At 43.6% G+C, this 26,049-nt stretch overlaps 1 protein-coding gene across 1 annotated transcript in view; it reads right to left on the minus strand.

Moving 5' to 3' along the window:
* Positions 1 to 26,049, minus strand: part of LOC145404974 (perilipin-5-like) — an 82,187-nt gene that overhangs the window by 49,959 nt on the left and 6,179 nt on the right. The window contains exons 2-3 of the mRNA XM_080276477.1: positions 12,186 to 12,318; positions 6,132 to 6,323 (exon numbers count right to left, since the gene is read on the minus strand). Coding sequence (XP_080132603.1) covers positions 6,132 to 6,323; positions 12,186 to 12,314 — 321 coding nt within the window. The 5' untranslated portion in view covers positions 12,315 to 12,318. The remainder of the gene's footprint in view (positions 1 to 6,131; positions 6,324 to 12,185; positions 12,319 to 26,049) is intronic.

Consider the following 26,049-nt stretch of genomic DNA (forward strand, 5'->3'; position numbering starts at 1 on the left):
AAGGTTACCACCCAGCGTTGTAAATGATTTCCTAAGTTGCACATTAAGCAATAGGGATTATCAGTTTTTACACACACATTTCCCTACGTATTAGTCTTAATGCAGAGTATGTTAGTATAGGCTATATTAAAAAAAAAAAAAAAAAAAAAAAAACTTGCATTGTTAACATCTGGCAAATTCTGAACTGGAGTCAGTTTTTCTTTCCTTTCTGTTACAGTAGGACTAATCAGTCCGTGTGCTACTTAATGCAGCGAACAGTAGTGCCCACGCAAAGACATAGCTGATTTCCTGACTGGCCCTGTCTTAAAGCTTTGAAACTGATATATATCTTGCCCATAGATGAAAAACTGCATATCATGCAAAGCCTCTGTTTTGACCTGGACTTTTTTTTTTTCATTCGTGGCCTAGCTAAAAATTATCTTCTAAGATCCAGGTTCCTCACCACATAACTTCCACAAGCCTTGTTTATTGCACAAGTAGCTGCACCTTGTGTGAAGGTTGTTCATATGACTGTGTGTGTGTGTGTGTGTGTGTGTGTGTGTGTGTATGTTTTAATGTTTTGTGTTTTGGATTTGGTTTTCTTGTTTTATTCTTCATTGAGTTCCTTGTTTTTCTGGCTTGTTTCTGGGATTATTTTATGGTTTTGTTTCTGATTTTCTTTTGTGGCTTTGTTTCAAGCTTTCTGATTGTTTTGAGGGGCTTTCTTTTTCTGCTTGTATTTATTTATTGATTTTTGTGGTTTAAAAATAGGTGGTGCACTGTTTGAATAAGTTGGCGTACTGTAGTAATAGTCTGACACCTGCCTAAATTTTATTACAGCATAACCAGCTCTCTTCCAGATAAATTCGTTATGCAGTTAGTGAGAATTTTGTGCTTGAAAGAACTGAGTGAGAAATTAGGTTTTTCTTTTGGGGGGGAGGGGGAGGGGGCACTTCTGATTATTGCTACAGACTAGATGTATATATTGGCATGCTAAGGTCAGTTTTCGTACATCGCTGGTTTTGTATTCAATGTCTCAGTTTTTCTTTTGCAGCAGCCACGTTCACATAATTTAGGAATTTCGTATTAAAAAAAAAAAATGACAAAAAAAAATGCTTTAAAGTTGCCCATGTATTTACATTTACAGTTGGGAATTAAGAAATAGTGACTGGGAACTTACAGGGCTACAGGGAAAGATGTGGAGGTCAAATTTTGCTCCAATGACTTTCAATCTTAAATATTACGTATTGGCCAAATTTTCTTATGACTAAAATGTATTAACTAAATTTTTGTTCCTAATGACATATTCTTAATGGAATTATATTAACCTAATTATAACAGTATTTCCTTAATGCAGACCGAAGAATTCTTAATCCAAAAATTGCATTACATATGTGATAAATAGTGAGTTCAGGATGTGAACTTGTATTTACGGTACTAATCATAAGCAAACTATGGTACTTGGCCATATACTTTAATCGTCGCTGATGATTGTTCCATAAAATAAGAAGGTAATTAGCGCGGTAGTCTTGAATTATATTACTAGTGCTTTCCGGCAAAAATCTGTGGGACTAATAGCCTTTCCATCATAAAATTTTTGCAAATGCCACTTTGTTTCCATACCGTTATTGAGTTCGCAATGACCAATTCCGATCAAAAAGCCGAATATATATATATATATATATATATATATATATATATATATATATATATATATATATATATATATTCTGCATTTTTTCACGTGTTGCGATTTCTGACAATTTCGCGCCGTCGCGTCGCGCGCGATGCACAAAATCTTTGTTCAGTTTTTTTTCTGACACTCCCTGGACTTACCCCGATCTAATGCAAAATGAATTTGGTCGATATCTATTACCATTCTCGTGAAAGAAACGAACAAACGCTTAGACATACAACATACACACATATACTCGTACAGCTTGACTTTATTATTTAGATACTCCTGGGGATTTAGAACTGAAAATTGTTGAATGAAATAAGTCAGCATTTATTCACTGGAAATTATGAAGACTGAATGAAAATTGTGAAGAGGAAATGTACAGTCACGCGTACTAATTTCTGTTCAGGGGTTACCCCTTCCTTCTCTCCTCTACCCTAGGGGGCATCGCGAACAAGTCTACCCCGCCTTCTGCCCCAAACTCCCCCACCCTCCACCTCCAGCTGCCAGTTACTGATTAGACGCAAATTTTCTCATGTCCTGTAAACATGACTAAACTGTCGTCGCACACGCTTTCAACGGCCAATATTTGGACTATATTTTTAGAATAAATTATTACCGTATTGAACTGCATTCTCAAATTGAAAATATTCACCATCATTGTAATCCAGTGTCGTCCGCTGCACAATTCTGGGTTCCAGTACTTACCTTTTCACTTCCTCCACCTGTCTCTCTCTCTCTCTCTCTCTCTCTCTCTCTCTCTGAATTTACTTTTCCCACTCACTCTTTCTTTTTAAATTTATATAACTTCCTCTTTGCTTCTCTCCCCCTCTTCCCCTTCTCTCTCGTTCTTTGTCTTAAGTCTTCCCCGCCTCTCACCCCTCCCCTCCCCCCACCTGAGGCCTGATCAGCAATCAGTTATACCGTCACCGCTCCTTCGTATATCGTGTGTAGGCAACATTTATCACACACACTTAGGTCAGATGTATGGAAAGCTATATATATATATATATATATATATATATATATATATATATATAATTGTATTTCTCATTATGTGCTAAGTTCAAATAGAGAACACCAGACCAATATTCGTAATTTTTATTAGAGTGACCCTTTCCACTTCACATAGCTGGGTAGCTGGGCTTATAAACTGCACACACACACACACACACACACACACACACACACACACACACACACACACACACACACACACACACACACGACTTAAATTTTGCACTGACAGCGTGGCGACCACAAATATAGTCATTCTAACAACTGGATCTGTTGGCTCCAAACCTTCCCTGTCCCAGTCAAACTCATCATTCAATAACCGGTTATTGAATGATGAGTTTGACTGGGACAGGGAAGGTTTGGAGCCAACAGATCCAGTTGTTAGAATGACTATATTTGTGGTCGCCATGTCAGTGCAATTTTAAGTGTGTGTGTGTGTGTGTGTGTGTGTGTGTGTGTGTGTGTGTGTGCAGTTTATAAGCCCAGCTACCCAGCTATGGGAAGTGAAAAGGGTCACTCTAATTAAAATTACGAATATTGGTCTGGTGTTCTCTATTTGAACTTGGCACATAATGAGAAATAAAATTATATATATATATATATATATATATATATATATATATATATATATATATATATATATATATATATATATATATATATATATATATATATATATATATATATATATATATATATATATATATATATATATATATATATATATATATATATATATATATATATATATATATATATATATATATATATATATATATATATATATATATATATATATAGAGTGCTTTTGATATATATATATATATATATATATATAGCTTTCCATACATCTGACCTAAGTGTGTGTGATAAATGTTGCCTACACACGATATACGAAGGAGCGGTGACGGTATAACTGATTGCTGATCAGGCCTTAGGTGGGGGGAGGGGAGGGGGGAGAGGCGGGGAAGACTTAAGACAAAGAACGAGAGAGAAGGGGGAGAGGGGGAGAGAAGCAAAGAGAAAGTTATATAAATTTAAAAAGAAAGAGTGAGTGGGAAAATTAAATTCAGAGAGAGACAGCTGGGGGAAGTGAAAAGGTAAGCACTGGAACCCAGAATTGTGCAGTGGACGACACTGGATTACAATGATGGTGAATATTTTCAATTTGAGAATGCAGTTCAATACGGTAATAATTTATTCTAAAAATATAGTCCAAATCTTGACCGTTGAAAGCGTGTGCGACGACAGACATTCAGCCCCTCGCCCAGATCGTCGTCCCCGGTGGCCTCCTGCGCAGCCTAAGTCCTGGCCACCTCCACCTCGGCCCCGCCGTACACCGTGCAAACGGCTGTGCCTGGACGGTCCCCTCAACAGGGCGACCGGCTCGTGTCTCTCCCCCTACCGACCTGGCACCGACCACGGCCATGGAGCTTGACACCATCACCACCGTTGCTGAGATCCACTCCTTGTCGTCTGCAGCCGAGGGGGAAAGGGCTGCCGTCCTCGTTTTGCCCGACCACCGCGACGTCGAGGGCCCTTCCCCCCCCGTTTTTCCACCTGCTGCTGAGGGAGTGGATCTCACAACTTCCACCACCGATCCGCTGCCTGCGAGCCCCTCACCTGCCCTTGTTCTGCCATCCTCTGCTGAGTCCGACGATGCTGCGTGTGCTCGTGAGCTCCTCGCCGCCAGGTTCGAACGCGGCTTAACTCTAGCTCTCAGCCGGGTCCTTCAAGACTCCCCATTAGGCGTTCCACCTCGCCTTAGGGACTCGGGGGAGCTAGAGTTGTACCAGGGTTAAGAGAGTACTACGTAGTACTCTCTTAACCCTGAGTTGTATGAGGATATAGATCGCGACTCCGAGTACACCGACATCTCGGACTCTGATGAGCAGCCTTAAGGTGCCTTTTTGCCCAGCCGTTTTTCTCCACCGACCATCGCATCTTCCCCTGCCCCTGCCGCCTTCCCCTCGTCCTTCAGCCTGCTGTTCCTGCTCCCCCTCGTCCTTCAGCCTGCTGTTCCTGCTCCCCCTCGTCCTTCAGCCTGCTGTTCCTGCTCCCCCTCGTCCTTCAGCCTGCTGTTCCTGCTCCCCCTCGTCCTTCAGCCTGCTGTTCCTGCTCCCCCTCGTCCTTCAGCCTGCTGTTCCCGCTTTGCTCTGAATCGAGAGCTTGATTCCGCCATTTCCCTGATGGGCTCTCTGTTTGCCCGTGCCCCTACATGTGCGGGGCGAATATCAACACACACACACACACACGGGGTAGACTTGTTCGTGATGCCCCCCTTCCCTCTGTCCAGGGTAGAGGGGAGAAGGAAGGGGTAACCCCTGAGCAGAAATTAGTACGCGTGACTGTACAAGGCTGTGAGGAGAGAGAAAAAGGACTGTTTGAAAAGTTATGTTCCCTTTTATCTTTGCAAGGCTCGTTTTTTATTACTGATTAAGTTATATCTTCTCCCATTTGGAAGGTAATCGTTAGAGATGCAATTAAGAAATCAGTTTTAACTTTTGTAATTCTCTTGCTTTTGACAAACTATGAAATGCAGGCTATGTACGAATAATCTGGACTACAGCGTACAAGCTGTAAACTTGTCCACGTACCCCGTTAAAGGTGTACATTTGCATCATTAAATGCTCCATGTTTTAAAAGAAGTCTGTTGCTGAAGGGTCAGTTTTACATATCTGCTACACTACCGTATAGTTTTGGTAAAAATATATATATATATATATATATATATATATATATATATATATATATATAATACGTAGATATTAAAGTGTTAGTTTTGAACCTCTCATTCGGTCGAGCCACCCTCCATTCTCCCTTGCATAACCTCCCTCCAACCCCACATGAACACAACCTGTCCACCCTTCTGTCCACACACACCTACATATTCCCAATCACCTTGGCTACTCCCCCTTCCACCCACATTACCTCACCCAACCCCTGACTCACCATGGCTACACCCCCTTCCACCCACATTACCTCACCCAACCCCTAACTCACCATGGCTACACCCCCTTCCACCCACATTACCTCACCCAACCCCTAACTCACCGTGGCTACACCCTCTTCCACCCACATTACCTCACCCAACCCCTAACTCACCATGGCTACACCCCCTTCCACCCACATTACCTCACCCAACCCCTAACTCACCTTGGCTACACCCCCTTCCACCCACATTACCTCACCCAACCCCTAACTCACCATGGCTACACCCCCTTCCACCCACATTACCTCACCCAACCCCTAACTCACCATGGCTACACCCCCTTCCACCCACATTACCTCACCCAACCCCTAACTCACCTTGGCTACACCCCCTTCCACCCACATTACCTCGCCCAACCCCAACCTTCTTGAAACTTCCACCTATCCACATACCTTCCATCCACCCACAGTCTCCCACCGCTCCCGCCCACACGCTCCACCAACCCCCACCCCACTCAAGCCGTACCTCTTTAGTGGGCAGTGTGATAATGGGCGCCGCCTTCTCCACTTTATCAAGTCCCTGGCACGCCCACCTGTCTATCTCGTCCCAGCCGCCCACTCGCTCTATGATGGGCGTGGCCAGAGGGAGTGTGTTCGTTGCCACCGCCCGGACACTGGCCTCCGTCGCCCTCACTGCCGCGCCCACAACGTCGTTCCTCTGAAGGGGAAAGTTTGACTTTTTTGTTCCCTTAACAACACACACACACACACACACACGGCATCGTCGGATGTGGACGTCTGTACCGGCGCTCCATACAAGCTCAACACGGCCAGAGGCATTACCTAAATAAGTATCTTTGAATGAGTCAAGCTCTGTACCAGGTTAGACTAAATGATTTTTCATTATTAAAAGGAAAAGAAATAATAAGTTTAAATAAGACTGGTTGAAACAACAAAGAACCACGATGCGTTGAGTCAGCTGGGTTTGTTTATACTACAGAAAGACCGGGAAAGCGTGCACACTGTAAGTACATACTCTGTTCATTTAGTATTTCAAAATGGATACATACTTCAGTAAAACAAATTTGGAAAAGAAAAGGGATAAAAGTAAAAAGCAAAATGACGATTTCTACCAAGAACTGGTTGAAGTGGAGACTCACAATAGACTGGTTGAACGTGTACACAATCTAGAAATGGCTTTCAAAAATGAAATTGATGAAATAAAGAAGCAAATGCACTTGCAAAAGGAAGAGATAGAAAAACTGGGAAGGGAGGCCAATAAGAAAGACACAACCATCAGTGAACTAACAGTGGAATTGAATACCCTTAGGAAGAAAGTGAGTGAAATGGGAAGTACAGTATTTAATCACGAGAGTGTTATGGAAGAGTTAAAAAATGACACAGAGACAATTAGACAAGCAAGCAGTCTTATGGACCAGAGCAGTGATATTGAGGAGAAGATAACTGGTGAATGAAGCTGTGCAAAGCTACAAAAATGATGTAGAAACCACGTATGCTGAAATGGTGAAAGTAAAGAAAGACTTAGAAACAAGGGTGGAGGAAAAAAGCATTAAAAAGGAAGTGAAAAGAATAATCCAAAACAATCCAAAGTTAGTCAGAGATTCAGTAGAAATAAGTAAATCAATAGTAATCACTGGTATAGAAGAGGAAGAAATTAAAAACAAAATCACTAGAGACAAAAAGGAGATGGCAAATGTAATGAACTTACTGAAAGAAGTATCAGAGGAAATCTGTAGTAAAGACATAGAGGAACACAAAAGGTTAGGGAAATACGAGAAAAGCAAGACAAGACCTCTAAAGGTGACTTTCCAGAGTGTAAACACTGTGGAAGAGATACTAAAAAATGCAAAGAATCTTATGGAAAAAGAGGAGTTCAAAAATGTATGGATAAAAAGATGTCTAACACAAGAGGAACTGGAATTACTGAAAGAGAAAAGGGAGGAAGCAAAAACAAAAAATGAGGGAAGATCAGAAGAGGACAAGAAGAAATTTTTTTACAAAGTAATAGGATTGCAGGTACGAAAGTGTTACACAAACAGGATGGAAGAAAAAGGAGGAAGTTAGTAGAACCATGTCATGACAAGTATATAAACAAAATGATAAAGTTGATGTACTCAAATGTGGATGGAATGGTATCTAAATTACTAGAGATGAATGATTATGTCAGAGAAAATGAACCACAAATAATATGCCTAACTGAGACAAAATTAACACCAAGGATATCCAGTGACATACTAAACTTAGAGGAATACAATATATGGAGAAGAGACAGAAATTTAAAAAAAGGAGGAGGAATTATAATATTAACTAAGAAAAATCTAAAAGTCAAGGAAATAAACCTAGATATACCATCACAAGTAGAACTGATTGCAGTAGAGATCGACACATCTGAAGGTAAAGTAATTGTAGCCAATTTGTATATGCCACCCAAATCAAACACATGGGAAAGAGACGAATATGAGGACCTAGCAGAGAGTACAATTCAGAGTATAAGATCCTTGCTACATAAAATGGAAGAGAAATCGGAAAGAATTATACTAACTGGGGATTTCAATACAAATATAAATTGGAATACTCTAGATATAAATAGCCAAGAAAGCCGCTGGGACCAAAAGCTCCTGGATCTCGTACAAGAGTTTTTCTTAACGCAACATGTGAGGGAAACCACTAGAAAAAGAGGACTTGATGTACCTTCAGTGCTAGATCTAATATTTACTAGGCAAGAAAATGACATTGACAGTTTAATATATCACCCTCCACTCGGCAAAAGCGATCATGCAGTACTAAATTATAACTTCAGGATAGCATATGACATAGTAAACAGCACTGACAGTTACAAAAAGAGACTAAACTATAAAAAGGGAAATTATCAAGACCTAAAGAAGTATTTCTTAGAAGTTGATTGGGAAAATGAGCTTAGAGGACAAGATTTAAATGCTGTATATAAAAAATTTTGTGAATTTTATGAAATAGGAGTCCAGAATTACATCCCACAGCACAAAGAAGCAGATAAGAAAATACAGAAATGGTTCAATACAGAATGTAAAAAATCTAAAGAAAGAAGAGATTTGTTGTGGAATAGATACAGAAGACACAATAGTGAAAGGGCATATAATAATTACAAACAGGCAAGAAACGACTATACAAGAATAAGGAGGGAAGCCCAAAAACAGTTTGAGGAGGATATAATAAATAAAAGTAGTGATCAACCAAAGCTGTTTTACAGCTATATCAGAAGCAAAACCAAAGTAAAAGATATAATACAATCCATCACGGACGAGGGAATCACTTATACACAAGAGAAAGATATTTGTGAAGCACTAAATAAGAATTTCCAATTAGTTTTTACAGAAGAAAAAATTTTGAGAGGGACTATGTGGAACACGCATGTCCACACATACTACCAGATATACAAATAGCAGAAAAAGTAATACAAGAGGAGTTAAGTAGATTAGACAGAGGAAAAGCAAGTGGTCCTGATGAAATTTCATGTTGGGTGTTACGAGAATGTGCAAATGAGTTAAGTAAACCATTATTTTTAATTTTCAAGAAATCTTTGAGTCAAGGGAAACTACCTGATATTTGGAAAAAAAGCAAATATAGTCCCCTTATTCAAGAAAGGAAATAGACAAAATCCTCTCAACTACCGACCAGTATCACTGACTAGTGTTGTAAGCAAGGTATTAAAAAAACTTATAAGAAAAGCTTGGGTAAATCATCTAGAAAAACACAGTATGATAACAGAAAGACAGTTTGGTTTCAGAAAAGGAAAATCATGTGTTACTAATCTGTTGAGCTACTATGACAGAGTAACAAACACAATACAGGAAAGGGAAGGATGGGTGGACAGTATCTATTTAGATTTCAAGAAAGCTTTTGACACAGTACCACACCAAAGACTTTTATGGAAGCTGTACCATCAAGGAGGAATTCGAGGCAAACTGTTTTGTTGGATGCAAGACTTTCTCATAAAAAGAGAAATGAGGACAGTACTAAGAGGAAACTACTCATCATGGAAAGAAGTGACTAGTGGAGTACCACAGGGTTCGGTGCTGGCACCAATCATGTTTTTAGTGTACATAAATGATATAAACAGTAACACTGGAAATGAGAGCTATCTGAATATGTTTGCAGATGATGCAAAAATACAAAGGAGAATTACTAGCACAGACTCTTGTAGGGAGCTACAAGAAGAATTAAATAAATTTCATGAATGGAGTAGTACATGGCAAATGGAATTCAATGTGGACAAGTGTCATGTAATCAAGTTTGGTAAAAGTGGAAAAAGACCTGATTGGGATTATAAGTTAGGAAATAAAACCCTATACACATCAGAAAGAGAGAAAGACCTAGGTGTGATTATCAATAACAGACTATCTCCGGCTGACCACATCAGCGAGAAGGTACGGAACATGTATACACTGCTTGCAAATATGAGAATAGCATTCACATACATAAATGAAGACATGCTAAAAAGGATAATAACATCATTCATTAGACCAACCCTGGAATATGCATCAGTAGTCTGGAGTCCTCATCTCAAAAAGCATATAGACAAGATTGAAAAAGTTCAAAGGGCCGCTACAAGATGGATACCAAGCTTAAGGGACCTAAGCTATGAAGAAAGACTAAATAAACTGAATCTACCAACACTACAGGAGAGAAGGAAAAGAGGTGACATGATAATGCTATATAAGTGCATATCAGGAAAGGAGAAAATAGACATAAATGATTACTTAACATATGGAGAAGCATCAGCAAGAGGACACTGCAAAAAACTGCATAAGAAGAGAGGTGATAAAGACGTAAGGAAATTCAGTTTCCCAAACAGAGCAATTGATCAATGGAATGCACTACCGAATGAAATAGTGTGTGCCAAAACAATTCACAAATTTAAGGATATGTACGATAAATATGGTCTAAGACACGGGACAATACGAGCTTGACTCATTCCTGTAAAGATACAATTAGGTAAGAACAATTAGGTAAGGTAAGAACACACACACACACACACACACACACACACACACACACAAATTATTTCGTTCTTTCTTTCTACTTTCTATATATTTATACATACGAGTATAGTCCTTGTTCTGCTTTCCCTCGTGTTGTACAGCGGCAGTGAGCTCTGTTGTTACGCTGCCGTGATTTTATTGTAATTACTCAATCAGTCAGACAGGAAGGACTTTAGTTTCAAAGTGCTAAGTGTGGGAGTGGTTTTAGTGAAGTCATTGATGATGCATAGGGCGTCTGTCTGTATGACCTGCAAAGTGTTGCAGTGGGTGATAGATAGGATGGAACCCAGTGCCGGGGAGGCACAAGACTTCCCTGTTCTAACATATTACTTGGAGAGAAGGGAGAGTGTTTTTTTTTTTTTTTTTTTCCCTAAAGTCTCCCTGATAAGAGAGTGCGTTGAGTCTGAGAGTGCACCTCCTCTTAATGTCTTGTATGTGGTCCTTGAAGTTGAGTCCGATGTCATATGTCACTCCATGCATTTAAATGGAGGAGATGTGGGACACAGGTACAGTACATTGTGATGTCAGGGGAGTACCTGTTCTCGTGCTTGCTGCAGCTGATGAGTGTGGTGGTGGATTTAGCTGGTGCGATCGTCAGCCTGTTGTCCTCGACCCTTGCCTGAAGTATGTTGAGGTAGTCTTGTTGCAGGCTGTTGCGATGTGGTGCGAGGTTGTTTTCGTAATGTCATTTGCATATGAGGCAATGTTTATGGACTTTTTGGATGTAGGAATGTTATGCATGTGTAGGTTATAAAATGTGTTAGAGAACGGAGCCCTGTGGAACTCCGTTAGGATGGTAGTGTATTCGTGATGTCTGTGCCATGGAGCTTAAAATAATGATGTCTACCAGATAAGCAGCTGATAGGCCAGCGTTTGTTTTTGTTCTCCATGTTTGTGTTGTTGATTTTGGTGATTAGTTTGCGTCGAGGGAAAGCATCAAAGCTTTACTAATGTTTATTGTAGTTAGAGGTGTATGCTTTGCGGGTTATGCAAAGTTTATGCCGTCAGATGAGTGTTCTGTGAGGCTGGTTAGTAAGGTGTTAGTGTAGTGCTGAGAGGGAGAAAGCGGGACTTGAGGTGTGACTTTAAGAATTAAGCGTTCGGTTATCTTGGATATTGTGCAGAGCAATGCTATGGGTTTATAGGAAGAAGGGTGTGTTGGATCATTGTTTGGTTTAAGTATAGTAATGTTTGTTCCATGTTTCCTGGTGGGAATGCTACACTCCTGCGTGTTAGTACTGTATTTGCTGTTGTTGCGAGGGTCTGGATGCCGTGTGGGCGTAAGTGTTTCTGTAGGAGGTTGTTGATGCCATAATTCCCTGTGCTTATAGAGTTTCTTTTCTTTATAGTGTTCCGTATCTGTTCTGGGGTCAAGGGGGTTTTCTTATGGTGAAGTTGAAGGACTACCTATGCAAAGAAGCTTGTTTTTCTTAGTGCGTGTTGATGTAAGGAGACTTGTGTTTGCATTGTGGTTTACGAGTATACTCGTATATGAGGATAGCTCGGCGTTATTCCCCACCTTCCATTCCGGCCACACTAACCTTGGTGGAATTGTAGTACTGGGAGGCGATGGTGATGGCGTCGTTAAGGGCGGGTATGGCCATCACGCGGGCTAGGAAGTGGGGGGTGCCGGGGGCCGTGGGTGGCAGGAGGGGGGAGTTGGGGGCCATGGCGCTGTGCAGGGGCAGAGAGGGAATGAGAGCCAATATTTGCATGTTCTTTGTTCTCTCTCTCTCTCTTCTCTTCTCTTCTCTTCTCTTCTCTCTCTCTCTCTCTCTCTCTCTCTCTCTCTCTCTCTCTCTCTCTCCTCTCTCTCCTCTCTATATAAATGACATTGATGAGGGTCTAAATTGTAAAGTATCCAAATTTGCAGATGATACTAAAATAACCAGTAAAGTCACTTCAAAATTACAGTGGCAACAGTTACAAAATGACCTTAATACTTTAGCAAGCTGGGCAGAAAAATGGCAAATGAAATTCAACACAGAAAAATGTAAAGTACTTCATATTGGAAGTAACAATGTCCATGCAAATTACAAAATGAACAATATTCAGTTATCAAGTACAGACAGTGAAAAGGATCTTGGTGTGATAATATCAAATGACCTAAAACCAAGCAAGCAGTGTACCAATGCGGTAAAAATTGCAAACAAGCTAGTGGGTTTTATTGGAAGAACTTTCGAGTTTAAATCGGAAAAAGTCATACTTGCCTCGTACAACTCGCTAGTGCGCCCCCATCTTGAGTATTGTGTGCAATTCTGGTCTCCGTACTACAGAAAGGACATTGAAAAATTAGAGAAAATTCAGCGAAGAATCACAAAAATGGTACCACGACTTAGAAACAAACCATATGAGGAACGCCTTGAAGAACTTAAATTATTTAGCCTAACGAAGCGCAGGTTAAGAGGGGACCTTATTGAAGTTTTCAAAATCATGAAGGGATATGACAACTTAGACATGAATAAATATTTTGATATAGACCGGTCGAGTCAAACCAGAAGTAATGGCTGCAAAATCATGGGAAAACGATTCCAATCCCACGAAGCAAAATACTTCTTCTTTAACAGAGTTGTAAATATCTGGAACAGATTACCCTCAGATACCGTGAACAGTATCTCAATTGAGACATTCAAAAACAAATTAGACAAGTATTTGCACGAAAATCCTCAGCTGACTCTTTTTCTGTCCGAATAACTTGCTTTTATAGCTACGGTACATGGAAGTTCATGCCTCCTTAGTCTACAAGACACCCCGTAAACAATGTACCCGTACATAGTGTTGCGTCACGATATTATACATTTTCAATTTATTCGGTGCAAACAAAGCAATATAAGCACAGATTAGGATCTGCACAGATAACCCTGAGTTAACGGTCACTACTCTTACTTTCGACCTGTGATGGGCTGTGGATCACTGAGGGTCCCTGTTAGTCAAGTGACCACCATCGGGATTTTTTTAATGTACCAGGGGTCACTGCTTCAGGATGAAACTTGTGTACTGTCCCACATGGAAGAGTTCCTTGTCTCAGTGGAGTGAACGGAGCTATTGCCTGATTGACTGCTGCCTACCTAAAAAGCGCCAGGGAAGGTTGCCGCACCACCCCTAAACATCCACTCTGTGCATTGCACATCCACACTGCACTGTGCAGTCCCCTTTTATCTAAGACACCCGTCTCTATATACTTTCTCAGTCTCCCCAGCGCAAAGAAAGCAATATAAGCACAGATTAGGAGCTGCACAGATAACCGTGAGTTAACGGTCACTACTCTTACTTTCGACCTGTGATGGGCTGTGGATCACTGAGGGTCCCTGTTAGTCAAGTGACCACCATCGGGAATATTATAATGTACCAGGGGTCACTGCTTCAGGATGAAACTTGTGTACTTGTCCCACATGGGAGAGTTCCTTGTCTCAGTGGAGCAAACGGAGCTAGGGCCTGATTGACTGCTGCCTACCTTAAAAGCGCCAGGCAAGGCTGCTGCACCACCCTAAACATCCACACTGTGCAGTGTGTAGCTTCCACGTTATGTCCACAGACTTCCCATTAACTCAATGTGACTGGTTTATAATGTCATGCGGTAACTATTATTTTATTTGTTTACTTTCTCTTTCAGGTTACTCTATCGGGTAGCTTATAGATAAAGTATTATAGAATGTGACTTTTCCTTTCCAGTGTTTCCTATAAAATTTCCATGTCAGTTTTTCCATGCTGCATGGTGGTTTTTCTCACTTTTTCCAGGAGGGTTTGGTGGTGGGGGGAGCCTTCTTGCTTTCCTATCCTTATCCTTCAACATGTAGAGTTAGATCTTGTAGTCATAGTTTTCTCTAACAAGCAGCCTCGAAAGGACCATAAGGTCTGTTGCTGTTTGCTTTCCTGTGTAATCCTGTGTAATCCTCTCTCTCTCTCTCTCCTCTCTCTCTCTCTCTCTCTCTCTCTCTCTCTCTCTCTCTCTCTCTCTCTCTCTCTCTCTCTTTGTAAGTTGTGATTTATTGATTCAGTATGCTGTTATTTGTAATTTACTCATTTTCTGACTGATTTTGCGGTTTGTGATTGATTCATTTTCTGATTTACTTATTTTTTGAGATCGTAGGTGGTGGCGACCATCATCCACTCACTTGATGTAGTACTGACTACTACTTCTTTCAGCTCTGTCATTCATGTACTATGGCTGCCCTTCTCTCTTCCTGTTTCTCCCGTCCATCCTGTCGCCTTTTATTACTCTTCTTTCCACTTCTTGCTGTGCACTGAGTAAAAAGCCTATAGTGGTTTCTTGTAACCCAGGAAGCTATTTACAACGCAGGGTGGCCATCACATAACCATGTAACACGGTCATGTGGAGCTTACTATGGTGCCCCTGTTAAATGGGTGGAGACGCAAATGCGACATCCACCCGGGAACCAAACCTCCACACACGTCTCCGCGCCATGCTATGGCGAGGTGCTGCTGTCGCTAGGTAACACTGGTTCACAGCATGGAACGGTCCTGTAGAGGTGGTTCCTTGCTAGCGGTCGATGGTTTTGCTTTGCCAGACAGACAAGGGTCACTCAGCATCACAGGAACAACAGTATATTTTACGAACCGATGTACAGTCATAAGGAAAACTATCGTTACCCCCAGGGATGTCCGATGCGAAACGAACGTTAGCTGGGCTATGTGGGTGGGTCCTTGCTGTTCACCTCTCCGCTATCTAGCGTTGCCATATCACAATCCCATTACAAGAGTTGGAATAATAAGTAAGAATGAGCCATATGGCGGGGTATAGGATGTGTTTGCTTTACCCTGAGCGCTCCGCCGGGGATTGATAATGAAACTCGCACGTTTATTATTTTCCTACTATTCAACACCTATTACCTATAGAAGACAACAAATAAATTGTTTTGAAGGGTATTAAATCAAGAGACAACGACTGTTTTTTTTTTTTTTTTTTTTTTTTTTTTTTTTTGTACGATAGTCTGGCAGGGGTGCATGAGTTCATTTGTTTGTTTTAGATGGGCGGTTAAATGCTTCAGATAGATGTTTCAGAGTTTATATGGATGGGGTGTGGCTGAGTTAGTAGCATCCATGCGTCGACATCTAGAGGCTGTTTTGGAAGCAGGGGGTGGGTCATTGAGCTCTATAATATGGAGAAGCTATCTCCACCGCGGACGTGTGATTTTGGCGGCCATATTGAAACACCGACACTTAAATTCAAATTGAAATACTTCATTTCCACTTAGCAGTGATTATTAATAATGAGACACTTTTTGCTTATAATACAAAAACATATATGGATTATGATTTTTTTTTCTGCCTGGTTCAACAAATTATATCGGGTACATTTAGCCAATGAGTATAAAACAACGCCATAGGTTGCTGCAGTGCAGAACTTACCCTTTATGGCACTATCCATGTCATGAAACCGAATGTCTAGGTTGATAAAGGCCGGAAGAAACATGGAAATATCTACAAGAGAGTGTGAACAGAAGAGAAGAGGACATAGAGAGAAAGACTGGAGATAAATGGGCCCATTTTAGTGGCCTCATTCATGCAGGGATACCGGGGAAGAATCTTCCCGCCCCTCCCCGGGGGGCAATAATCTAATAGAATTAGCAACAAGATACAGTATATTTCTTACTTGCGTAATGTAATGCCATCTCTCTCTGATGAATTCCTGTATTCATTTTTGCATCCAGAAGCTGCACAGATGACCATGGCACTATATATTAAGGAATCATCGGCTGCTTTAAAAAACCCAACAAACACCTCAGTTCAAAAACCATGGGCATCAGCTGAGGTGTAACATGGCTGCTACTAAAGCAGCGCCACCCTGGCGGCGGGTACATCAGTTACCCTGTGTTAGCTATGAGAAAGCCTCTCCATATTATAGAGCTCAGTGGGATGGGTATACAAAATATTAAAGCAATGAGACCGAACACGTATTATCATTTTCCTTCTACTCAACATTTATTATAAGTAGAAAGCAATACATATCATTATTACGCTGTGTAATGCTAGGCGTTTTAGGGTCGGCTTCCCGTCCCTCTAACGCCTAGTGCGTAGCTGGGTTCTCTTTCTAGACTGGAGCTTAGACATATAAGAGAGAGGCAGGACACAAAAACTCAAGGCAACAACCTTATGCGTGTATTGCTAAATTCTACAGTGGAATGGGTTGATGTCACAAGAGTAATTATACTGAACATTTATAATCCTTAGGCCTAGATTATGGGCGTTAGTATCACACAGGATACTACTTGGGACGAGATTGGGTAAGGTGAATAGCACTACGATCAGGCGTTTTTTGGTCAGTGAAGCTGAACTCTGTTACTTGGGAAAGTCTGGGTTTTGTCTGTTGGGTGGAGTTCGTGGCACTGTTTTCATTGTTGGTGATGGCACGGAGCTTGTCTGGGTCGGGAGATATGCCAGCATGGGAGATGACATGTCCCAGGAACGAGACGGTTCTGGTGGCCAGGACGCACTTGGAGGGCCCGAGTTTGAGGCGTGCCTGTCGGATCTGGGTGAAGACCCAATGAAGGCAATGAAGGTGGTCGACCCAGGTCTTGCTAAAGATGATGACGTCGTCCAAGTAGGCTAGACAGATCTCCCATGTGAGGCCGCTGAGGACAGATTCCATTAGTCTTGAGGTGGCGGGGGCATTACAGAGGCTGAGGGGTACAAACATTAAATTCATAATGTTTCCCATTGCTGGCCCAGAAAGCAGTTTTGCCTCTGTCCTCAGGTCGCACCGGGACCTGCCAATACCCCAACTGGAGGTCGAGGGTGGAGAACCAGGAGGCGCCGTACAGGGAATCTAGGGAGTCGTCTATGCACGGGAGTGGAGTAGCGTCCTTGGTGGTTATGTCATTAAGCCAGCGGTAATCCATGCAGAACCACATCGTGCCACCCTTCTTCTTCATGAGGACGATGGGGTAGGACCAGGGACTGGTGGAGGGGGAGACGACTCGGCTTCAGTCATCTCTTGAACCTGGCAGTCTTCCTATTCCCTCTGTTTGGGGTTCTTCCGCTGGGATGGCTGTCGCATTGATGGGACTGTCGTGTGGATTTCGTGAGCCAGGTAGGTGGTATGTCCAATATCGGCAGGTCCTGCTGCGAAAAGGTCCTGAAAATCCAGGAGGCAGCAGAAGGTGTCTGATTGGTGGGTGGAGAGATGGTCGGGAATGAGGGGCAGAGGGGTGGGGGAGCAGGAGGGGGAGAGGGCACAGGGCTCAGCTTCCTCCATCTCTCCATTTATGAGCCCTTTAGGGAGGGTGAGGGGCGAGGGGGCAAGGTTGGCAATTCGGGCTGCCATGTGATGAGGGGGAAGGAAGGTTGGGGGCAGGAGGCAGGCCAAGAGGGTTCAGGGTGGGTGTGGGGAGAGCAGGATGGAGGTACCTGAGGACTGGTTGAGGGGCACCCAGTCTTCGTGGAGGGGGGGAATGGTGACAGCGGAGGAAATGGTGGCAGGAAATAAGGGAGGCAAGGAAGGGAGATCAGGGGGGCGGGGGAGAAGAGGAGGGGGTATGGAGTCTTCTGGCCGGGGCCGTGGCGTGCAGATGCAGACGGCCTGAGTGGGAAGGGGGGGGGGGTGATTTCTGGAACTGGAGCTGTCTGTTGCAGCAATCAATGGTGGCTCCTAACTTCTGCAGCAGGTCCAGCCCCAGATATCCATTGTAATAGCGGCAGGAAGAGTCGAACACAATGAACTTGTGGTGAGTCGATGCTGGTTGATGGATGTCGACACGCTGGGCCCATGTTTCCCCACGGATCGGCAGGGGGCCATCCCCCGTGTCCACAGGATGAGTAGCTGTCGGGAACAGTGGGCCAAAGGTCGACTTGTGACGGGAAAAGTAATGGCTATACAGGCAGGATCTGGCCGCTCCCGTGTCGCCCAGAAGTCTGGCATTCACCCCGTTCAGCTTCATCTTGTAGTAAACTGGGGGGTGGTATTTGGGAGACGTGGCCCCTGCTACCGTGGGAAGGTGCAGGGGTAGTCCTAAAAATCCAACTGCCGAAGGCCTCCTTCTTCTTCCTCCGGTTCCTGTCCCGGGTTCGGTATCCTCCGTGGGTGCGGGTTTGTCCTCTGATTTCTCGTTCTCCAAGGAGGAGACTTTACGTCAGCTTGGAGTGATGGTTTTTCGCCTGGCAGCTTCTAATTGGTCCCTGATGTCGTGCAGTGGGCACCTGGAGCTGCTAGCAGAGAACTCCGAGGGATTCACCAGAATGAGGTTGGGATTCTCCTTGTAACTGGGGCACCAGTGGGTGGGGTGCGCCCTAGGCAGGCTGGGTGCTGGGGTGGGGCTGGTGTGGGGCATAGGCGGACGTGGCTTGACTGGAGGAGCCGGGATATTCGTGGGGAACTTTTTCACCACTTTGATTTGCTGGGATGAAGGGCGGGAGGTCAGGAGGCAGCGTATCAGTTGGATGTCCTTATCCATGTCTCCGGTAGGGTCATGGATTGTAAAGTGCTCCTTGACCATGCTGGGGAGCACTCTGAGGAGAGTATTGAAAGTGGGTTGCTCCTGGATTTCATCTGCCTCTGGGTAGGCAGCAGTGACCAGGCGTCTGGCCTGGATTAGAGTGTCATCCAAATTGCCATCGAAAGTTAGGCTATCCAATTGGGATTGTGCCACCACTTTACCTAGTGATGGGGTGATGGCCTGAATCACGAGTTTCGTGAAATTCTGCCAGGTGAGCCCCGGGACGATCTTGGGTGCGATATTGGCTGCCATTTTGCCCAGTAGCAGGAGTGTAACCGTGATTTTTTGCTTGTCGTCTTTGACGACAAGGGTGGAAGGGTGTGTGAAAGGAGGAAATTGAAAGTAAATGAGAATAAGAGTAAAGTGATGAAGTGTACAAGGTTGATAGATGGTAGGGGGATGAATATAGTTTTGAATGGTGAGTTGCTTGAGGAGGTAGATTGTTTTAAATATCTAGGGTCACATGTTGCTGTGGATGGAAGAATAGATGCAGAAGTGAAGTTTAGAATAAATGAAGTAGGAAAGGTGCTGGGAGGAATGAAAAAAGTGTTTAAATGTCGTTCGCTTAGAATGGATGTAAAGAGAAGGCTGTATGAGGGTGTTGTGGTACCGACTGCGTTATATGGGGCTGAAACATGGAATATGGGTGTAGCAGAGAGGAAAAGTTTGAATGTAATGGAGATCAGGTGTCTGAGGAGTATGTGTGGAGTGACGCGTATGGACCGGGTGCGAAATGATGGAGTGTGAAGGAGAACTGGAGTTGTTCGGGAGATGGCTGGTAGAGTTGAGCAGAGGGTGTTGCGATGGTTTGGGCATATGGAGAGAATGGATAATGAGCGATTGGTGAAAAAGATAACTAGATCTGATGTGAGAGGTGTAAGGCTGAGAGGAAGACCACGAATAGGATGGATGGACAGTGTGAAGAGAGCGCTGGATGCGAGAGGGATGTCTGTTGAGCAAGGAAGAGTGGCTGTGCGTGACAGAAATAATTCATTCATTCATTCATTCGGCTCCCAGGTAGGCATTTAGCCTGTCAGGTGGATCAGCCGTCTCCAGTTGGTTCTCTCAAAGGCCTCTTGATTTCTCAATGCTTCGATGTTATCCATACCTCGTCTGTCCAACAGTTCCTCCACACCATCTCTCCATCTTTTCCGAGGTCTTCCGACTGATCGTCTGCCATCAGGTCTCCAATTCCATCTCTCCTTCACTATTCTTGACTCGTCCATCCTCTCAACATGTCCTAGCCATCTCAGTTGTGAATTTTCGATTACTTTTCTCACCGATGTTACTCCAACCATTTCTCTTATTGTTTCATTCCTGATTCTGTCTCTCCTTGTTTTGTCCACTATTGCTCTCAGTGGTCTCATTTCTGCTGCTTGAACTCTGCTCCAGTCTCGGGTTGTCAGAGTCCAGCTCTCAGATGCGTATGTGAGTATAGGTGTTAAAATAGACTGGAATATAGTTCTCTTTGCCTCCAGTGGTACATATGTCTTTGAGTATTGGATATAGAGAGCATACACATCTGCTATATTTAGTTATCCTTTCGGTGATCTCTCTCTTATTCTTATCTCCCTCCTTCGTAAAAATACACCCCAGATATTTTACAAGTTCTACTTCTTTGACCTGATCGCCCCCAACTACTATATCATCCGCATCATCATTTTGCTTTTTCACAGTGAGTATTTCTGTTTTGTTTATGTTTATTGTTACTACTGCTTCTTCAAAACATTCCCTCCAGCACTCCAAAGCTCTTGTTAGTTGTGGCCGGCTATTACTCCAACATGCGATGTCATCTGCGTAGGCCAATATATCCCCTTGCTCTTCATTTCCAAACCTTTCCTTGAATCTTTTAATTATCATGTCCATATAAGCAATAAACAGTAATGGGGATAGTACACTTCCTTGTTTCACCCCAGTTTCCACTTCAAACCAAGTATCTTTTTCATACCCCGTTCGAACCTTACGTTGATGAGGGTTATATGTACTCTTAATGGCCCTCTTCTATCTCCCAGTAATTCCATATTCCTCTACAAGACACCTCCAAAGCTTTTTCCTAGGAATTGAGTCAAAAGCCTTTGACAGGTCAATAAAGGCAACATATAGGTCCTTGTTATACTCCCAGCATTTTTCCATCACCATTCTGAGTACAAATACCGGGTCCGACGTGCTTCTGTCCTTCCTGTACCCAAACTGCTCTTCTCCTAGTCTGTCTTCAATTATAGATCTTGCTCTTTTCTCTATAATTCTTTCGTAGAGTTTAGCTATGTGGTTTATAAGCGATATGCCTCTGTAATTATTACACAGTCCCGAATCACCCTTTCCTTTAAATATGGGCACTATGATGGTTTTGCCCCAATCCGGTGGAATTTTTCCATTTACCCATGCTTCATTGACCACTCTTAACACTGTTTCTTTTAGTCGATTACTTCCATTCTTGATCAATTCAATAGGTATTCCATCGCTGCCTGGTGATTTATCGTTCTTCATCTTTATCAAAGAGTCCTCGAGTTCTCTCATTGTTATTAAGTCATCAATTTCGTCCTGTACTTCATACTCTGTACCCAATCCATCTCTGTACTCCTCAAGATCTACTGTCTCTCTGTTTAGTAGTCTCTTAAAGTAGTTTTGCCATCGTTCATTGATTTTATCCTCGTCTGTGATTATATTACCATCGTCATCTTTCAAGTTGTAGATCATTGTTTTGTCTTTACGGTATGATTTTGCCAGTCCAAATATTTTCTTTTTATTTCCTCTGAGATCTTCCTCTAAAGCTTCTCCTAAGTCTTTCCAAACATTTCTTTTTGCTTGTCTCTTTATGTTCTCAGCTTCATTTCTTGCCTCTATATACTCAAGTCTTGTCTCTGGGCTTTTATGTTTCAGCCACTTCCTCAATTTCTTCACTTTATTCTTCACTGCCAACTTAACTTCTTCCGTCCACCACGGTGTATGTCGTTTTCTGCTTCCTCCTACCATTTTTACTCCTAACTCTTCTTCTGCAATTCTTCTTATAATGTTTTCTAATTCGACCCAAGTTTGGATCTCGTCATCCCTATTTTCAAGTTGTTCATCAATTTTGTTCATATAAGTTTCCCTTGTCACTTCATTTCTAAGTGGTTCAACAGAAATAAATGAAGAGAAATTGTGAATGAATAAGTGATGATGCAGCCCTGAGGGGATATTCTCCTGCATTTGGTCTGATCAGCTAGTCAGGTCAGGTGCGGGTAAGGGGATGGGTCTGTTATGATGTGGCAGGGGTAAACCAGTTCTGTTGTTGGGCCCTGCTGCGGATGTCACTGATTGCATTGCGCAGTTGACCCTTGTGTGGTGTGGTGCGGTGAGGATCTGTCCGTTCTCCCCTTTGGGGCTAAGATGCGAATGAATGTGTTTGAATGGATGAGTAAATGGGGAGTGTGTCGTCCTGTCTCGGCTACCTCCCTTTCCTTGGGGAAAGCAGGCTAGGTAAATAGATAGATAGATAGTCTTTGAACCCGATGTCTAGCAAAGGTTTAATAATTACCAGGTATGTGTGAACATCATACTGTTCGGGGTCAAATTTAGGCAGTTGCACATGAGGTTTGGTTGCCATTTTGTCAGTATTTCCTGATTACCTCTCTCTTATGCCCGGGTCAAGAACCACCGCTGTCCACCAGCGTAATGCTAGGTCTTGTAGGGTCGGCTTCCTGTCCCTCTAATGCCTAGGGTGTAGCTGGGTTCTCTTTCTAGACCGGAGCTTAGACGAGAGGCAGGACACAAAAACTCAAGGCAACAACCTTACGTGTGTATTGCTAAAGTCTACAGTGGAACGGGTAGATGTCACAAGAGTAATTATACTGAACAATTATAATTCTTAAGACTAGATTATGGGCTTTAGTATCACACAGGATACTACTTGGGACAAGATCAGGTAAGGTGAATAGCACTACAATCAGGAGTCTTAGGGCAGTGAAGCTGAACATTACTGCTTGGGAGAGTCTGGGTTTTGTCTATTGGGTGGAGTTCGAAGCACTGTTTTCACTGCTGGCAGTTTAACTGGCTTGTCTGTCATTCGTTAATTACTGTTCTTACACTGGGGCCTCCGTATGATTTTAAGGTGAGGCTATGTCACTATATGGCAGCGTGTTCACTTAGACATTTAGTTCACTGCTCTGCCGTATTCACGGTTTCACTGTTGTCTTATTTATTGCACTTCTCTTTTATATTACTACTGATACTTTTCTCACTGACTTCCCATATTCCGATAATTTACTGTTCGGCCGTTACTTCACTATATCACTGACACTGTGCTTTCACTGTCACTCACATTCGGGACTGGGTGTAATGGCGGTCAGGTACAAGGGTGGCGGGAACAACTCAGCCTCACTACTGACAGGGCTGAGTTCTGCCAGGGGCCTCCATATTCAGGGGCCATGGGATCACACATAGGGGCATCATCACTCGTCTGGGGCTGCTGGTGGCAAAGGGTCTCACACTCTCGGGGCTTGGGGCGGGAGTCTGGCCCTCGGGGCTTGGGGTGGGAGTCTGGCCCTCGGGGCTGGGACCGAACAGCTGCCTGAACCTCTTGCTCAGGTGCCTGACAGAGGACGAAGATCTCCAGCATCAGGGTGTAGGGATGTCCTGCTCGGGGGTCTTGGGGGTGGTCTGGAGGTCCCATGGGCTGCGGTCTCTGGCAGTCGGGGACGCCATCAGGAGTGGGCTGCAGCGTCGGCCTACATTGGGGTCCATCAGGCGAGTCCTCTCAGGAACTGGCTGCAGTGGGAAGAGCCCGGGGGTAGTCACAGGGCCTCTCCAGTAGTCCTCCAGGCTGGAGTCTCCCTCTGGGTTGTAGTCTCGTGGGTAGGAGTCAGCACCTGATGGAGGAGCGGCTACCGGCTGTCCCCTGCCGTAGGGCCCGGCTACTTGCTGTGGTCTTCTAGGGGTTCAGCTACCAGCTGTCGCTATGTCCCGGCCACTGGCCATGACCTGGGGAAGGGAGCGGCTACAGGCTGACTTGAGGGCACCTTTGGAGCGGCTACCGGCTGTCTCCTTATTTCGTCCAGAGCATCTATCGGCCGTCTTCTGCAGGAGGGTTGAGTGGCTACAGGCCGTCTCCGTTAGGGCACCTTCAGAGTGGCTACCAGCCATCTCCTGACAAAGGCGGGAGTGGCTTCTGGCCATCTCCTTATTACCTCCAGAGTGGCTACCGGCTGTCTCCTGTAGGAGGGTCGAGTGGCTACAGGCCGTCTCTTTTAGGGCACCTTCAGAGTGGCTTCTGGCCATCTCCTGACAAAGGCGGGAGTGGCTACCGGCGGTCTCAGGGGTGCTGACTGGAGCTAGAGTAATAGCCCCACCCCATGGTTGTCTGTGGTTGGCTCGCCCAGAAGGTAGTCTCGCTTTCCTGCTATGGTGGTGGTGGGCGAGCTCCAGGTCATAGGGGCACGAGGCCCGGGCGGACTTATGTCCGCTGGTGGAGCTGTGCCGCCCCTCCGCCCGTGCACCTGACTGCCACGGCGCCAGATTCAACCGGAGTGACAATACTTGTGTAGTGTCAGTGATCAAGCAGTGCAAAGGCAGAATAGTGGACTAACCCTCTAATGGAAGTCAGTGATAATACCAAAGTGGTGGAGTGAAGAATAGGTACAGTGAATAGTGTATGTGACCCAGGGGACGAAATAGTGAGCTACCTTTCTGACCAGATTCAGTAACAATACCAAAGGGTGGAGTGAGTGACAGTAACAGTTTAAAAGCAAAGTAAGAGTCAAGGGTAATGAGGTAAATACGCTACCGTCAGAAAATATCTCATAATACTAAGTCCATAATCAGACCCCAGTGCCTTACGCAACACTCCCCAGTGAGAAATAACCTTAACAATTCCACACGCATAGAAAACCTGGGCTTCCCTGATTAAGGACACTCTGCCTCAAGTGCTATTCACTGTGACCCAAAACAGTGTCCTGCGCGATACAGCTAACCATATTTAGGCATAAGAGTTTGTAATCGCTCATTATACTTGTGCCTGTAACATCTACTCATTCACTTGTCCAACTAAGCAATACACGTGTAAGGTTGTTGCCTGGAGTTTTTGTGTCCTACCTCTCTCTTATTTGTCTGAGCCCCGGTCTCGAAAGAGAGCCCTGCTATAAGCTAGGCGTTTACGGAACGGGAAGCCGAACCTAAAACACCTAGCTGTAACGATAGTTTTTCTCATGACTGTACTTATTTTGCGATTTACTCAGTTTGATTTACTCATTTTGTCAAGTGCTCATTTTGTTTTTAATTTTGTTTTCATATTTTGATTAAACCATTTTGTAATTTACTTAATTTGTGACTTACTCATTGTGTGGTTTACTCATTGCGTAATCTACGATTTGTGTGGTTTACTCATTCTGTAATTTACTGATTGTGTGGTTTATTCATTGTGCGGTTTACTCGTGTCATTTACTCATCGTGCGGTTTGCTCATTGTGTGATTTACCGTTTTTATTTTCTAATTTTTGAGTAATATGTTTATTTACTCACTGTGATAAACTCATTATGATTTACTCTTTTTGTGTTGTACAGATTTTGGTATACACTGTTATCGTGCTCTAAGGACTTCGTGATTTCTTTGACTGCTCATTTTGTGACAGGTTTTCTGATTTTCTGAGTTTCTCTCTCTCTCTCTCTCTCTCTCTCTCTCTCTCTCTCTCTCATTGTCTTCAGTCCATTGTTTAAATGCTGGGGGTTGGGGGGTTTGACCATTGAGCTCTATAGCACGGAGGGTTTCTCATGGATAGCACTGCGTAATTTGTGTGTCCACCGCCATGGCGACGCTGGTGTAGAGGCAGCCATGGTACACTACGCCTGATGCCCGCGTTTTTAGTACTGAGTTGCTCTGTTGGTTTTTGAAAGCAGCTGATGATTCCGGAAAATTTAGTGCCATGGTCCACTGTGCAGCTTACGGATACAAAAATGGGCACAGGAATTCATCGCAGAGA

Source organism: Coenobita brevimanus, chromosome 65, assembly GCF_032717465.1.
Source record: "Coenobita brevimanus isolate Jiangsu-jjx chromosome 65, ASM3271746v2, whole genome shotgun sequence".
Lineage (NCBI taxonomy): Eukaryota > Metazoa > Arthropoda > Malacostraca > Decapoda > Coenobitidae > Coenobita > Coenobita brevimanus.